Source organism: Scatophagus argus, chromosome 18 (genome assembly GCF_020382885.2).
Source record: "Scatophagus argus isolate fScaArg1 chromosome 18, fScaArg1.pri, whole genome shotgun sequence".
NCBI lineage: Eukaryota > Metazoa > Chordata > Actinopteri > Scatophagidae > Scatophagus > Scatophagus argus.
The window spans coordinates 16,972,133-16,988,646 of NC_058510.1; the positions used below are offsets into that span (position 1 = coordinate 16,972,133).

Here is a 16,514-nt window from a genome sequence, read left to right on the forward strand (position 1 = left end):
GAAAGACAGGAAATGGAGTAGAGAACGAGGGAACGACGCGCAGCTAAGGCTGGAATTGAGCTATGGCTGCTGCTGGAGACTCAGCCTCTTTACATGGGGTACTCCTTAACACTGTTTTTAAGTAACAAACTATCCCACACTGTTCAACCCACATATGAACATTTGCTAAATAGAATTAAGTGATCGTTTTATAATCCAGTTTGATATCTAACGCTGTTCAAGAGGAAACGTTAGTCTGGAGACAGCACAATCTCTTGTATAAGCATTGAGTTTTCTGGTCATTTTTGCAGTTTTCAAAAATCCAAGGACAAGCTCCAGGCCACGTTACTTATTTTGAAGACGTATACGCGTGGTTATCCCAAGCTTGCTGTTTTTAGGTAACACAAACCTCAAAGGTGTTTTTGATTGATACAATTCTGTAAAAAAGATTTTTAAATAATGTGTTAATGACTTTTAATCAACTTGAAAATGGAATGCGAAAGTCCACTTGTGGAATGCTGACTTACACAATCATCTGCTTTCCAGTTCCTAAAAGGCATGAGTGATGTTGGTCTCCCCTTTCATCTTACCGCTGCTCAGTCTCAGTGTCACTACTTCTGAGGCTAAATGTGATTTTCCCAGCCCATTCATGCACATGTACATTCATGCATCCACATTATGTCCGCTGATAAATGTGTGTGTGTGTGTGTGTGGACACGTATTCCTATAGTTGTGGGAACAAAAATCCCTCTGTGAATCTCTCTGTCACTCTGTGAGGACCCGCCTTACATATAGGGACAAAATTCAAGTCCTCACAATGTAAATCATTAAATATTAGTGTGTGTGTGTGTGTTTGTGTGTGTGGATCTGGGATATCTGTGACTTGGATAATAATCTGTGAATTAGACTGGTGCTTAGTGAAGCAATGGTTTGAGACAAAGAGATGAGCTTTGTACCCATGGACCAATTCTAGAAGAACCGCAGGACATATGAGGACATATGAGTGTGCCTTTATATCTGTGTGTGTGTGTGTATGTGTGTGGTGGGGTGTCGTCATGCATGTATACATGTGCATGCTACAACTGATGTCACAGGTGATCTCGTTCGTCTCTCAGCCTCTCTTGAGGCAACAGTGAGGTCACACACACACACACACACACATACACACATAAAGTACGCACCCACAACCTAAGACGTCACACAACTATTCACTAACGTGCACGGATGATCTTTTACACTGTGATCTCTTGCTCATCCACTGTGTGATTGGGTGTGATGGCTGCACGTATACAAAACAGTTGTTGTCCAACAATGGATTGTGATGATGTTTGCTAGGTCAAGCAGCTCATATGTAGACTGCGAGACCATCCATCCATGAAAAGCACTGGACCAAATCTTTTTATCCATCCATCCACTGTCTTGTGCCCCGCTTTCCTTCCTCATCTCTGTGGGGTAACCGGAGGAGGAGTCAAAGCCAGAGTGTCACAACAGTTAGAATTCTCACAACATAAATCTCATTCTTTTCAGAGTTTTTTCTTTTATGAAGAATTAGTGCAAACGGATGTTCATTCCTGACCTTTGGGAACAGTTTGTTGAACAGAATCTAAACTCAAATGTATACGGCTTAAATGTTATCAGATGAGCTCATCCAGCAGATGTTAGGTCATTGATGTGCAGATGTAGACAACTCCTCTGTTTAAACGGGTACTCATGGAGACGTGACACTGGGAAACTGTCATTCTTGTAATTCAGTTGATTATTTAATTGCAAATCCTCTGTTCTGTCCTACATTATAAAAAAAGATATTTCATTGTTCTACAAAATAACATAACATTATATTACAGCATGGCAAATGCACGTCAAACCTTTGCTGGCTACTTTTGAAAGCATTACTTGACTTCTGATGCTCATTTGCCAAATAAGATGGCTACATTTAAGGCAGTGCAAAAATAACTCTGCTGTAAACACCATCAGAACAGAGCGTACTCACAAAACATACATAAATAAATTAAAAAAAGAAAAAAGTAAAGATGTTTCCAAAGCTCACCAATGCTCACTGGAAACATGGAACATGCCAGGAGTCTTCCACTGAGTATATGTATATATGTCCCTCTGTGGCTTCACACACCAGCATCTTTTATTCAAGTGGCCTGATTCCATAGTTTGAAATAATGCATGATGGCATCTTTTGAGCCCTGTAAAGCCACATGAACAGCAGCTACAGCTCTGCACTAAGTAGCATCTATATTGTACAGTGCATGCTCTGCAGTCGGTTTAGGGGAGTTTATGTGAGCACAATGTGAGCTGCAAGATGTGTACATATAAATATGTGTGTAGATATTTTCATACTTGGATAATACAACAACAGTGTCTCCCAAAAAACGATGAGGAGGTTCTCTCATAGATACTTGCTTTCGTCAGCACAGATTAAATCCCTCCGATTGCTGCTTGTTGAACTGCAGTTTCTGGACTTAAGGCCACCCAGTCTTTACTGAGAATACTGGCAAAAGAAAGCCGTTTCTTAGACAGAGAGAGGAGATTAAAAACCTAAGCTGAGAGTCTCCTTGTGCCGTAGATTAACACCCAGACATTTGTGTGTGTGCAGACGGCATGTCGGCAGCCCCACAGCAGTTCCTTGTGTAGTGTTTCTCCCTCCCTTATGTGTTGGAAGGAGAGATAGATGCATAGAGTAAAGGAGAAATTGAGGCAGAGAAAGATGGAGGCAAAGACTCTAGAAAGGGTAAAAAGAGAGACAGAGATGGAGCAAGATTAGATCATGAAAGAGATATGGGGACAAAGACAAAGAGCGATGGAGAGAAAAAGATATTCAGAGAGAGAGGGAGCAACCTCCCTAAGCGCTGATTGTGCTGATGAATATTGGAGGAGAAAGCTGGGGTGAGGAGGAGGAGAGAGATGGAGGGAGAGAGATCAGGGCTGAGGAAATATGCTCCTTTGTTATGTCTTAAATGGGAACTGTCAGAGCTGGAGAGAAAAAGGTCAGCCAGGAAGCCACTCATGCTGGCATGCAGATATCAAACTGATTCACACACACACACACACACACACGCAAGCATACCCATACAAATTCATAATCACCAGCATAGATGTAAACAAAGTATAGTATGCTTTTACTCATAGAGGATACACTAACACACAGACAGGTTGTTCTATAGGAGGAAAAAGAAAGGAAACAAGGTTGATTCTTGGCTCACCAGTCTCTGACACTGAAGTATTTAAAACTATAACACTAGACTGACTTGACCTTATTGACCATTTGCCAAAGCTCTCCCTCTAACATCCATCCTCCAGTCACAGCCTAGCAACCGTAACTAGGAACGGCTGGTCTGTCAGGAGGGTGGTGACAACAAGAGCATAGGGTTAAGGAATTGATTAAACCCTGAGTTTATCTGTTTAAAGTAAGCTGCAAACTTAAGCGCGCCCCCCTAACAAGCTTACTATCTGCAGTGGAACCCAGGCAAGGCATGTGGCATGGAAACTGTATCACAAGTGTGTTGAAAAAAGATATGATGCTGTATCAGAGAGTACTAGCTACTGTAGTGACAAATGTAGTGACTTTTGGGGCAGACCTAAACTCACCAACATTTGCTGTGGCTCTCTAGCTTGACTGCGTTCAGTCAGGAAGTGGCAGAGAGCTGCAGCCTGTTGGACCAATTATCAGACAGAAATGTGAAGCCTCCTTCTTCTTCTTCTTCTTCTTCCTTAATTATTGGAATAATCTTTCACATACTGCCAGTGATTTACACTTATCACATATGCAGCTACATTCAACATGACATCTTTTCAAATATATTTGGTGGTGGTGTTTTTGCAGCCGGGAAAGCAACAGCGTTCATCTTGCCACTAGCTAATGAATACTTAAACTAAAAGTAACTTATACTAAACCAAACAACTCTCTAAAACACACAAAGTTAAACTACGAGCTGAAGCTAGCCTGCTGCATAACAACTGCCTAAAACTGCTGACTAACCCATTGAATGCTATAAACACAGAATTAACCATAAAATTAACACCAAAGTATATATGCTAACATTACAATGAAACAAGTCAGTCACAATATTAAATCTACGTAATCCGCTCCCTATGGGGTGGTTGGTGACGTAAGCTGCCTCCAAAACGTCACCTGCCTTCAGCTCAGCCAATCACAGAAGTCAGTTGTAGTAGCAGGGTTACAGCCTATAGAGAGCAGTCGCTGTGCATATTTAGAACCCAAAACGGAAAATTCTAATATTTTCCACTAGAATTTAAGATTTGGACCTGAATCAATCAGTAACCCTACTAAATACCTATTTAAATTGATTTTCAACAGAAAAAGAGTGGTTTAGGGGTTTAGTTACTCTTTAAAGGTGCCATCCGCAATGAAACTTGTTAGAAGAAGTTGGGCCAAGTCCAGATGTGCATGTACACGGCAGGAGACGTGTCATTATATATGGTGGCCATGCCTGTTGCAAAAAAAAATTCAAAAATCATGATCTACTTGAATCAGAAACACTCAGTTGGTATATTAAGAGGAACATTAAAACTGTGAAGAAGAAAAGACAGCAGATTCAAACACGCCATTGGTGGAGTATTGTGATCAGTTCATTCGCTCCATGTGAAAGCGTCTTTTGTCGGGCGGACGTAACTTATTACATGCTTGTCTCTTCTCGGGGGGGAAATGGGGCTAATGGAGCAGCATTGTGCAAAACAAAATTGACTCCACTCCAAATCCAAAACTATTTTCTCTTCAGAGATTAATGGTCCCTTTTAAATTAAAGTTAAAAGTTAAATATAAAGTTTTTTTGTTTATTTCATATTTCTTCCTGCAGTGTGGAAAATACAGATGTATAGCAGTTGCCCCAATATTTCAGAAGAGAAAGTCACCTTGGATTTACTTGAATCCCTATATTGCTCTCATATCCAAATCACTGTTGTTTCATATTTGTAAAAACAAAACAAGATCATGAGAACCAGCAAGCTTGTAGTTTAGTTAGTTTCAGTAATTTTAAAAAATATATATATTTGATACTCTGCTGGGATTTACACCAACACAGAATTCAAGGTTACAAGTCATTTTTGCCCCCCCACAGCTAACTCCGGGGGGATAAGTGATGTGTGTGTTTGTGTGCAGTTGTTCATTAGATGGAGAGAGGAGGCTATGTACACATATACACCTTAACCAAACAGATATAATTTGATATTGCATTATTAAAAGGGGGGGGATCAAACATATGGGCTATTGCTCCTAAAATAACAAGCGTGTGCTCCACAGTGCTGGTAGCTTGCAGGCCACGTTGTTTACAGTAGAAATTGAAGCCTCTGAAATTTTTATGCTTTCACTGCTGTTTGGACATTTTGCTTGCCGGCACAGGCTTGTTTCTAATACGAGTTGTGTGAATGAACGAGTAGTGCTGTTTAACTGTGTATTAAATATTGATCAGTGGTCCATCGTGAAGTGCTCATAGTGTTTGCTAAGGTTTTCCAAGCATTGCAACTGGAGAAAATCGAAAACGTCTGTTGGAAAAGAGGCAGGTGTTTTAGAGAAAAACCCACCTGTTCTAGATGGAAAACCTCAGGCATGTTGTGTAATGAGTTGCCTCGTGGAAGCTTTATGAGACCAAAAAAAAAAAAAAAAAACCAACTTGCTCACTTGAGTAATTACATAATATGAGTAAATAAGGAAGAATGAACAAAGGAACAGTGAGAATAATGAATATTCTATAAAAAATAATGACACTGATATTGGAAACCTGTCTTTTGTGTGGTGTCCTCTGCTCACAGCTAACAATGGTTCCTTTAAGCCATGAGCGTAATCTCTTTAGCTGTGAGAACTTGTTGAAATAAAGAGTGCGAGTACAAAGGCAGTTTGTCAGTGAGAGGAGCAGTATGGTCTATTTTCTGTTTTACAGTTGACCTGTGTGTGTGTGTGTGTGTGTGTGTACGCCAAGTGTTGGCCATCCTCCATTGGGCTACACAGTTTTGTCATTGTTGTTTTGTTTTTCACTTTTATCAGCCGTTTTGGTTTTCTGACTTTTTTTGCTCTTTCTTCCTGTGTATTTTTGCCTTCGCTATCTCTCTCTCTCTCTCTCTCTCTCTCTCTCTCTCTCTCTCTCTCTCTCTCTCTCTCTCTCTCTCTATTTTTCTCCCATTTTCTCCATCTCTTGTTTCATGTTCTAAAACAATTCCATATTGTGTCAAAGTGGTGGTGTAACTTCACACTTTGCCCTGAGGCGATGCACTCCGCACACACACACACACACACACAGAGCCGAGTAGAGGAAGTGTGTGTAAAGTTTTGCCACTTCTGCATTACACCACTCATTGGCCCTGATTATAGTAGAACTGTGCCTATTAAAAAAACACACACAAACGCATGTTCACACAAGTAGATACCCTTCTTACTGTGCACATGCACAGTAGTGTTAGTAATTAGTAATTTTAATGACATATCTGCTCTTGTATACACCACACACACACACACACACACACACACACACCTTTTTTTTTTATTTTTCTTCCACATAAATGTCACAAACATTCCAACACTCTCAATGTGTAAGTTGTGGTTGATTTTGGAAGGCTATTTTGACCTTTGGACTCTACGGCACTCTGGAATGGAAATGTTTGAATCGTACAGAAACTGTTCAGCTTTGATGTTAGCAGACGCTCCATTGTCCTCAACCAGCTGGGCCAGTGACAAGCCGACACTATCTTAAAAATAAGCGTGAAGATCAAGGTCGTAGTAGCCGAATCCGTGGTTGGAAAAATCAGTCTTTTTCAGGAGATTACTTAGTTACAGCAAGTAGCACTGTAGTTTTGTGTTTGGGCAGTATTTATTTAGTTTGGGAAAGTGTTAACATTAGCTCATGTTGGCTGCTGACTCAACAGGGAGTTGAATCGTCTCTGTTGCTAGGTTGTTACTAAGGGTTGTCCTACTTGCTGGAGTAGGAAACCTATTAGTCAGACCCCATGTATTTCCAGGCAACCAGAAATAATAACAGAGTCAATCGGCCCATAATAGGAATACATTTTGAGAAAAAGATTTGATTTTGATGTATTTGTAATATGATTGCAATATTTAGATTGCTTTAAAAGGAAATAAAGACAAAACGGACGCTCTGTTCGGAGCCACAGAATACTTTCATAGAAATGCATTAGTTCTCCCCAATACCTGAAACACACTTCAGTGTGTGCATTCTGATGAGTTCCTCTTTACAGCTTGGATTTTAGTGCTCGCTGAGTAGTTTTTACAAAAGCACACTCACATCACCTCTCATATGTTTTTATGTACTCAAACACACATGATATTCTTTGGAACACCAGTACATATTTATATGCATGCTTCCATACCCGCATCAATGCATGCACACACTCCCTCTCATACAAAAAAAAAACACACACACACACCAAGAGTCAAAGTGTGTCTCACATACGCATACAGCGCTCTCAAAGAGTCTTTTATTTTCCAGCACACGAAGCAGTTTGACTCCTCCATTGATGTCTCAAGGCTTTAGTCAGGAGGGATTGGTATGTGCATGTGTGTGTTCAGTAGGAATTAGCAGTTGGTAACCATTGATCTCCTGTTGATATTCAGTTTGCGTCTATGTGGGGTCTGTGTGAAACGTTTGCATCAGTGTCGGTGTCCACGTTTATGGAAAGTTGTCTGCTGCGTGAATGAGGTGTCACACATTCAGGGGTTCATTTCCCTTCAAATTTCGAAATAACACTTTTGAACTAGATCAGCTCTCCGGTGGCTGATACAACACCACAGGAAGCGAATAGGGCTTTTCATATGACGCAGTCTCCCATGGTGCTTTGAGCTGTTGGAATACACTTGATTGAAGATTTCCTCGGTCCAACTCCTTCACTCTGAGCTGGAACAAAGAGCCAGTTGAAAAGACGGTAATTAATGTCTTGCTAAAATTATCACTGTTACTGAGCTCACAGGAGTTGTATCTGTTGTCTCCAGTGTCTGTATCCATTTGTCTGCATGCTTGGACTCTTAATTGTTTTTTTTTTATTATTGTGGTTGTTTTTTGTTTTTGTTTTTGTTTTTTTCGAGTTTACTCCCACAAATCTCACATAATGTGTGAAATGGAAACCTCCCAAAACCATCAACACCCTTTTACTGGAGCAGATGGATGATGGGCACAGCCTGACTCCTTTCAGCTGCTGTTCACCTCATGCCATGTCTTTTTTTTTTTGTCCACTTCCCTCAGAGAGCTGCACAACGTTTTCCACAGGCAAAGTGCCAAGTTTGATTAAAAAGAAAAAAAAAGGGAGCTGAACTGAAATATGCTGTTGGGTCGTCCACTTTTGGGGAGGGTACCTCTATTAATCAAAGACAAGTGAAAGGAGTTCTTCTAAACTAGATGCAACTTGCAACAGTTTGTAATGTTATTACACTGCAACCTGTGAAATCCTCACAATGTCCATCAACTATGCTGTGAGTAACTTCTTGGTACATTTCACAAAGTGACACCTCGACTTTGTGGCATATTATCTCTCAGAAGATAAGAAACTGCTTCTTCTTTTAAGTGCAACTGATATAGAAAGTGGGTTGTTCAGGTGCCCTTTGACTTTCCAGCTTCACTTACCTTTTGATTTTGTAAGCACATATACCTCTGCAGCTGTATGCGCCTGTTGCTCAGTCTTCTGCACCGACAGAAGGTTTGATTGAAGATTAATGATGGAAGTGGCTTTCGCTGTTCAGTCATCACCCTTTAAAGGACTGCACCTGTACTGAAGACGTCCCAAGTGTGTGTGTGTGTGTTTGCTTTTTAAGCTTTGTTGCATGTAAAAATGTGAGTCATCACCTTGAGAGTTATTATAGCTGCTTTGTAGTTGTGGAACTCGTTCCCTTCAACAAATTCCAAATTACCTTATCTTTGATCAGTTCCATTGAGAATTTTTTTTTTTATTTTTAAGAAATTTCATCAGAACTTGGTGCAAAATACTTGACCATCTTTGTGTGTCATTTCCTTTCTCCTCACCTTATATATTTTCTTTATCTCTTTATCTTTCTTTTAATTTCCCGTTTTATAGTATTTACTCTTCAGCCACCTCAACTTAATTAAACCTGACAAAGTTTTAGAGTCCACGGCATTGTGTAATATAAAGGGTTTCTGTGGAAAAAAGTGTCCTCTTGTCTTGTCCTTCACTCATTGTTTTATTACCCTCCTATTCTGCTGTCATGGTATTGAAACATGACAGTGCAGAAATTCAATAGGATACGACAGGTTTGATGGTTTAGCAGGTACATGCAATGCATCTGACATTTTTGGGTTCAAATTTGATTTATATCTTGTTGCAGGTCATCTCCTCTTGTCCTCTTATCTGCTGTCCTGCCATACAGTGTCATGTAAAGTAGAACTGACACTGCATTAGTCTCAAGGACAACCTAAGCAATAGCTTGTATTTTGTACAAGTTTTGCCTGCATGCAACCTCTATAATGCTGATACCCAAGAGATGAAATGGCCACTACTTGTCTAATTTAATACATTTTCAGTTAAAGTCAGCACACTTAACCTGATCTAAAGCCGGTGTGCCAGATGCTTTCCATTGGTTTTAGGAGTAGATGCCTCACAAAGATGATCTAGAGAATTCACTGCTGTCTGCTGGACTGGGGATTCCACTTGGTAGGCTGATGCCAGGAAGAAACAGCTTGTTATAGGTCAAGTAAGAAAAACATATTGTCAGCTCTGTAAACTGGCTCCCCCCATCCCCACCCCTTTCCCATTGCCCCAAGTTTGCTGCCTTCAGTGCTGTCCTCAAACACAACCCTGCCCTATCTGCACTTGAACATGTCTTGACATCTGCACTTTTAACAGACCTTGTGGCAATATGTTTTAGTTTCACACAGATGGCTAAAAATAACCCGCAAGATACTCCAGGAGGGGACACACAGCTGAGAGGGCCACTTGACTGAACTATAGGGGGTTTTGTGTGTGTGTGTGTGTGTGTGTGTGTGTGTAAGCACATGTGTTTGTGACAGCTCACACTTATGAACAAGTGTTAATGTGTGTGTGTCTGGGTACGGCTGTGTTAGTGATAGCTGACATAATGTCTGTGTGACCTTAAATTGCCTGAATTAAAAAAAAAAGTAAAGGGCAGAAAGCAAAAAAATGACCCTTTTCAGTATTTAATCTATTTACTTTTTTCAGTCTGATGTACACAATGTCTGTCTGTGAATGCTGTCCCCGGTGGGCCACTGTAGGTGAGCCTTTGATCAGAAAACAACAAAGCACAGAGCCTGAAACAGACAGCTTTAGCATCTCAAAGCCAGCATGAGAGGAAATTCAGAATAAACTTAAGAAAAATGCTCAGTGATCAGAGATGTGGGGAAAGAAACAAAAATGGTTTGAAGCACCCTGAAATAAAAGGTTTTAGTTGAAGGCTACAGTTTGTCACACTTTACATCATAACATGTCAATAGCTGCAATAAACAGCTTTTGTATGTATTATATTTAATATCGGGTGTGTCTTGGGGGAAAACACAGCTGATGGGGGGTTGGGACTTACAGAAGCTCTGGACCTCTAGAGGAATCCCACAGCTGTTAACACTGATCAGCCCCAGAATATTCCAGAATATTTAGATTACTGACAACTACTGATGCATGACGACCTTAAAAAAAAAAAAAAAAAAAAAAAAAACTCTGATGAGCTTAACACCATCTAACACACTTCAAAGTTATCTTTGGTAAAAAGTTAGGGTTGAACATTGTCCATTTTGTGACAGGGTGAGACACTAACATTAAGTAAATGTATATCATGTGGAAAACCAGAAGTGAAACTCTTCCTGTTTTAAGTCTCTTTGCGGGTGATGATGTCCATCTCTCAGGCAGCCCATTACTTTGGTGCAGATTGAAATATCACCAGAGCTATTAGATTGGTGCCAGGAAATTTTGCTGACATTCAGTACAAATTGTAGGACAAATCTTACTACTTTGATGATCCACGCCACCATGAGGTTGACGTCTGTTGCTGTGAGTGAAATATCTCAACAAAAGTATTGAACTAATTGCCATAAAATGCAGTATTTTCATATTCTCATCTTGATGTTTTGAAATCCTGTTGGCGACATTCAGCAAACACCTGCAATAGTGACAGTTCCGTCCTTTGTTTCTTGTGGTTATTAGCAAATGTTAGCATGTTAAAATGCTAAAACAAAAGAGTCAGTATGATGAGCATTACTTTACCTGCATTTACATCAGAATGTTGGCATTGTCAGTATGAAGATATTAGAATGTTTTAACAATTTGCTGTTATTCCTGCTGCTAGCATGGCTGTAAATTCATACATGTTGTATGAAGGGAGCCAGTGGCAATATATAGTCTTACATGTATGTAGTGTGCTATTTTGGCTTGATTTGTGCACAAATCAAGAGATGGTGACAGATCAGCTCAAGGGAGCCATGAATGCTTTCAAATCACCTGATAATTAAAGTTTAGTAATTATACATTGGATAATTCATATAATTGTCAAGAAAAACCAATGCATTCTGACAAAATACCAGTACAAATGGGACTTTATGCAAGAAGGGACTTGTATACAGAAATGCATCAATACTTGAAAATTAATCCCTTTTGTAGGAGCTAGAATTATGAAGAGCTGGCATAGTTATGAAACACTTGGCTCAATTACAGAGTAGATATACGCTGAAATATTTCTGCGCTCATTTATAATAAATCAAGAAAAGTTATCATGCCAAATTTTGGTATCTATAAGAACAACTACCCTTGAGGAAATACAGAGAGAATACGGGATATCAGATCCTCTTGTACCAGATGTTTTAAGTCTGCCACAGGGCCACAGTGGGTGAAGAAGAGATGGATAGTGGAATAGAGAGTGGGTAATAATGAAATTGGACGAGAGGATAAAAACATGAGGGAGAGAAGGCAAGTGAGAGTCAAAGAGGGGAAAAAAAAGGAAGAGAGTTTAAAGGGATGAAAAATCGGCCGTTTGAATGGGAGAAGAAAGGAAGGTGAGATGGGAGGCAGGATGAATGGTAACAGGTAACAGGGTGAATGAAAAGTGACTGTGCTGCTGGCTGTGTGAAAGAAGGGAAGGAGGTGGCAAGGTGCAGCGAGGACGGCTGGAAGAAAACATGAAATTAGAGAAGAAGAGAGATTTAGCAGGTCAAGGGGAGGGCAGGAAGAAATAGGAAGAAGACAAAGTGAAGTAAAGACTAATGAAAGCTAAATGGAGTGAATCATAAAAAACCCCACAAAAGTGGCAGGAGGTGAAGGAAGTGTGCCAACCAGGAATACAGGGCTCAGTATGATATCTGAATCACAAAACAAGACTTTTATTTTTTTTACCTCGTCTTTTATAGCTGCTGATATATTTTCCTTGACTTATTTCAGTGGATGAGTTTGGTTCTTGTTTTTACTTGATTGCCACACGCTGCACACTCTGTCCCCTTCTGTGGAGATTGTGTTGGACCTGTCAATCTGCTGTTCCTGTCACTGCCTCCCGGGCCAAACACAAGTCAACTTTACCTGAATACAAATGTCTGCTGGTCTGCTGTACTGACGATCAATTTTTGCTCCCGGCTTATGGCAGAAACTTTCACAGGACTGGTGTATTTTAAAGAGTTTCGACATCTTTTAAATGGACAATATATCCAAATAGGCATTTTCATATTTTGATACAGTTGATGCATGTGGCAACATGGCAGCGACATTATTGCCCGCCATAAGCCACCTTGTTCGCACACAGATCCATTCGCTGTTTGAAACACAGTCAATCCAAACTCATGTCTGGATGTGTCGCTTGCATTTTCATTTTTTAGCCCTTGCAGAAGACTTCTGCACTTCACTGTGTGATTCTATTAAGCAGAGACGCAAGGCAGGCTGTGCTAATGTCTCTTTATACTGATCCATTCCTGCTCTCATCAAGAGTGAGTGCAGTGCAGAGGGTGGAATACATTACCGCGAGTAAAGCGACTTAGAACTGCTCCGTAATACCAAAGATTTCATTCCTGCTGTGTGTTTGTGCTTTAATGTGTTTGCATGTGAGGCAAAAGACAGAAGAAAAGGATCTGTGTGTGTATGTGTGTTTGTACATGTGTGAATATGGTCATGGACATAGAGAACCAGAGGATGTCATTTGAGGTGTGTGTGTGTGTGTGTGTGTGTGCCTACCTCTGTGCATTATTGTGCATTTGCATATCTATGACGACTGTGTGTCTGTGTGCCTGGGAGGGTATCCTTAAGAGGGTCAGTGCCTTCACAACAGCTCTCGTCATCTTCATCGTCAGTGGACACTGGCTCTATTGCTGTAATTGTAAAATGCTGTTGTTGTAATCCAGTGTGTAATCATGTCATGGAAGTTGATGTATATTTCATGGAGCTGCTATACGTGCTCAGCCTGTGTGTGTGTGTGTGTGTGTGTGTGTGTGTGTGTGTGGTGTGCATGTTTGTCAACTCATTTCCCATCACATGACTGCTTTATGTACACAGTCTCATGATGATAAATTCCATTTTTTTCCATATTTCCCCTCCTCACCCCCCCTCCATATTTCTGTTCTCTCAACTATTTATCCTCCTCTTTGTCTTTCGTTCTTTGTTTGCCTCTTCACTTGCCTCCCCTCCTCGTCTCTCTTCTGTCATGCGATGTCTGATTGTCTCTCTGCCCCTGTCCCTCCCCAGGTGCTGTCTCTGGGTGCAGATGTATTGCCCGAGTACAAGCTGCAGGCTCCTCGCATCCACAAGTGGACGGTGTTGCACTACAGCCCCTTCAAGGCGGTGTGGGACTGGCTCATCCTGCTGCTGGTCATCTACACCGCCATCCTGACACCCTACTCAGCCGCGTTCCTCCTCAACGACCAGGTGGGGTCTCATCTGAGAATAGGATCATTAATCAGCCTGCTGTCATGTCAACTCATGTTTATTTATATTGCCTGATCACAAATCACAAAAGTGCTTTCAAGGGTTTAACATTTCTATCTTAAGCATCAGCATTTTCTGTCCACAGCTAACAAGCAGGGCACAACAGAAAGAAAAAGCTCCAATGGAAAAAATCCCATCAGTGGCAGAACTGTCTTCTGGCAAATAGTGATAAATAAAATAACAGAGGCTTTACATGGCGCTGAAAAGTCTGTGTGAATAAGTAGTGTTTTTCGAGACAATGGGTTTCACGCAAAATAAAAAGCTTTTCTAGCTTTTGTTTACTCCATCTTTGTGTTGAAGCACTGTAGCTTCTCCTAAGACGTAGACCCTGCCGGAAGCCCTCTCTTTGTGTCACTTCTTCGTGTTGTGTCTGCATATGTATGCAAATTATCTTGACGTCCTTAATGCTAATCCGGTTCCAGGAGATAATCACACGGAACTATTCTATTTTTAGAGCATTAGATTTTAATTCCTTATTTCTTTTTTTTTATTCTACTCTCTTCTATATTCTGCCGCTCACTAGTCTCTTCTGTCTATTCTCACCTCTCAGGAAGACCCAGCCATGCAGAGTTGCATTTACTCCTGCTCTCCTCTTAATGTGGTGGACCTCATAGTGGACATCATGTTCATTATTGACATCCTTATCAACTTCAGGTCTGACTTTAGAAATATGAAAATAGTGTAAAAGTAGCAGTGACAGTAGTAGAAGTGTTATTAGTTCTCGCAGAAACAGCTGCAGCAGTAGTCGAATTAGTCGTAAATACAAAATGCTCCAAATCTAATTCCTAATCCAGTGCTCTGTCCTCATTAATCTGTCATTAGAGCTGTTTGTAAAAGAAGAAATTCTGTTAGTGGCATTAGTCAACATAGTTAGTGAGAAATGGCACGATGTTTCCACAATAGTGGTGCTGGTGTCAGAAGTATCAGAATAACAGCTAATACTGTTACTCTGTTAAATACAATCTGCACCTTTCCTCTCAGGACAACATATGTGAACTCTAATGATGAGGTGGTGAGCCATCCGGTGCGCATCGCCGTCCACTACTTTAAAGGCTGGTTCCTCATCGACATGGTGGCGGCCATTCCCTTTGACCTGCTCATCTACCGCAACGGCGAGGAGGTACGTGGTAATGGAGGAAGTGAGGGTGGGAAGGATTGTTTGCTGTTGACATTTGCCGCAGAGAAGGTGTGACAAGTGGTGTGGAAGATGGAGAGAATTGTTGTCGCCGTGCCAGTGTTGGAATAAAGAGGAGAGGAGAAACAGAAAGGTACAAAGAGGAAGAGGAGGAGGAGGAGGAGGAGGAGAAGGAGGAGGAGGAGGAGGGGAAGTGGAAGTGGAAGAAAGAAGAAAGAGAGAATCAGAGGTGGTCTAGTTTTTGTTTCATAATTTAATTGTCTCCATGGGGAAGTTGATTTGCAGCGGTGGTGGTGGAGCATCAAAATAAAACGTGTCTGCCTCACATTACATAATACAGTACACAAACTGCTCGCGAACCCCCCCCCCCCCCAAAAAAAAAAAGTCAGTCAGTCAATTAAGTATTGTCTTTAAAGAAAATGTAGTAATATGTTAAAATAAGAATACCAAATATTATATTATATATGACTGAACTGGTGAAACTGGATGATTTGTTGCTTTATTTTGCAGGTCCGTACTTACCCAGTAACTTCCTGGAACGAACTATGGCTGTGTGTAAAAGTCACTCGTTCTTCCCTCTTTCATTACTCCCTGTATTTGACTCTCACAGCTTAACTCCATAGTGAGCAGCAGATTGAGACTTCGGACAGTTGTGAATTATCCTCATTTGGCGTCATGGCTGACAGCTGTAGGGTTACACAAGGGTCATTTTCGTTTTCATCATCCATAAGATTTGACACATTGCATTGTGGGATTGATAGCAGACAGCACATGCCAAGAATTTTTGAGGGCACCGTATAAAGCACATTTCACACGTGTAGTTCAAACAGTCATATGAAATAGCAGGGAGTGTTTTTTGTGTAATATATTGCAAAGAGTGATTAGTGATTTGGTACTAATAATAGAGAAGAAAGGAACTTTTTTGGAAAGACAAACTCATTTTCAGTCCAAGTAAATACTGGAAACTCTATTCTCCAAATATGTTAAATGGTGTGCTGTATGCTTTTGATTGTTCAATTGAGTAAAAGACTCTCGAGGGTCCGCTGGCAGTTAAATCAACATTGCCTCTGTTTTTGTCCCAGTGATTAGTAACAAGTTGCCTTTTTTTTATCTAAAGGATTTATCAACAGATTGAGAAAATAATCTGCAAATCAACAATAGAAGTAATGTAATGTAAATGTAATGTAATGTAGCTCCTGCCCCACAAAGTCCCATAATACACTCTGATAGCATCTTTTTAATAAAACTCCTAAAAGCCCACATTTCCAGTTTGTAATGCTGTCTTTATGCTAATAAACAAATAAATAAAACTTCAAATTTCAAGTCCCTTCTGAGATAATTCTGATGATGGTTTATTTTTCGAACTCAAGACACCTCCGCAGAAGAGATTAAACAACTGAGTAGTACTTGTGATGAGTGAACTGAACTTGACATGTAAAATTACTGCTGTGTGTGTGATAATCTATTGTTTCCCAGAGGATTTTAGACTGACTGTGGTGGGTGGACCTCA

At 40.5% G+C, this 16,514-nt stretch overlaps 1 protein-coding gene across 8 annotated transcripts in view; it reads left to right on the plus strand.

Moving 5' to 3' along the window:
• The window catches only part of kcnh2b (potassium voltage-gated channel, subfamily H (eag-related), member 2b), a 208,862-nt gene that overhangs the window by 172,760 nt on the left and 19,588 nt on the right, over positions 1 to 16,514 (plus strand). For 6 of the 8 annotated variants that reach the window (XR_006841390.1, XR_006841391.1, XR_006841392.1 and 3 more), the window contains exons 7-9: positions 13,630 to 13,809; positions 14,393 to 14,523; positions 14,851 to 14,989. Coding sequence is in view for 5 of the 8 variants with exons in the window: in XM_046370884.1 (XP_046226840.1) it covers positions 13,630 to 13,809; positions 14,393 to 14,523; positions 14,851 to 14,989 (450 nt within the window). In the remaining 3 variants the exon portion in view is untranslated. The remainder of the gene's footprint in view (positions 1 to 13,629; positions 13,810 to 14,392; positions 14,524 to 14,850; positions 14,990 to 16,514) is intronic. The other 2 variants (XM_046370885.1, XM_046370888.1) reach the window with 1 other exon arrangement.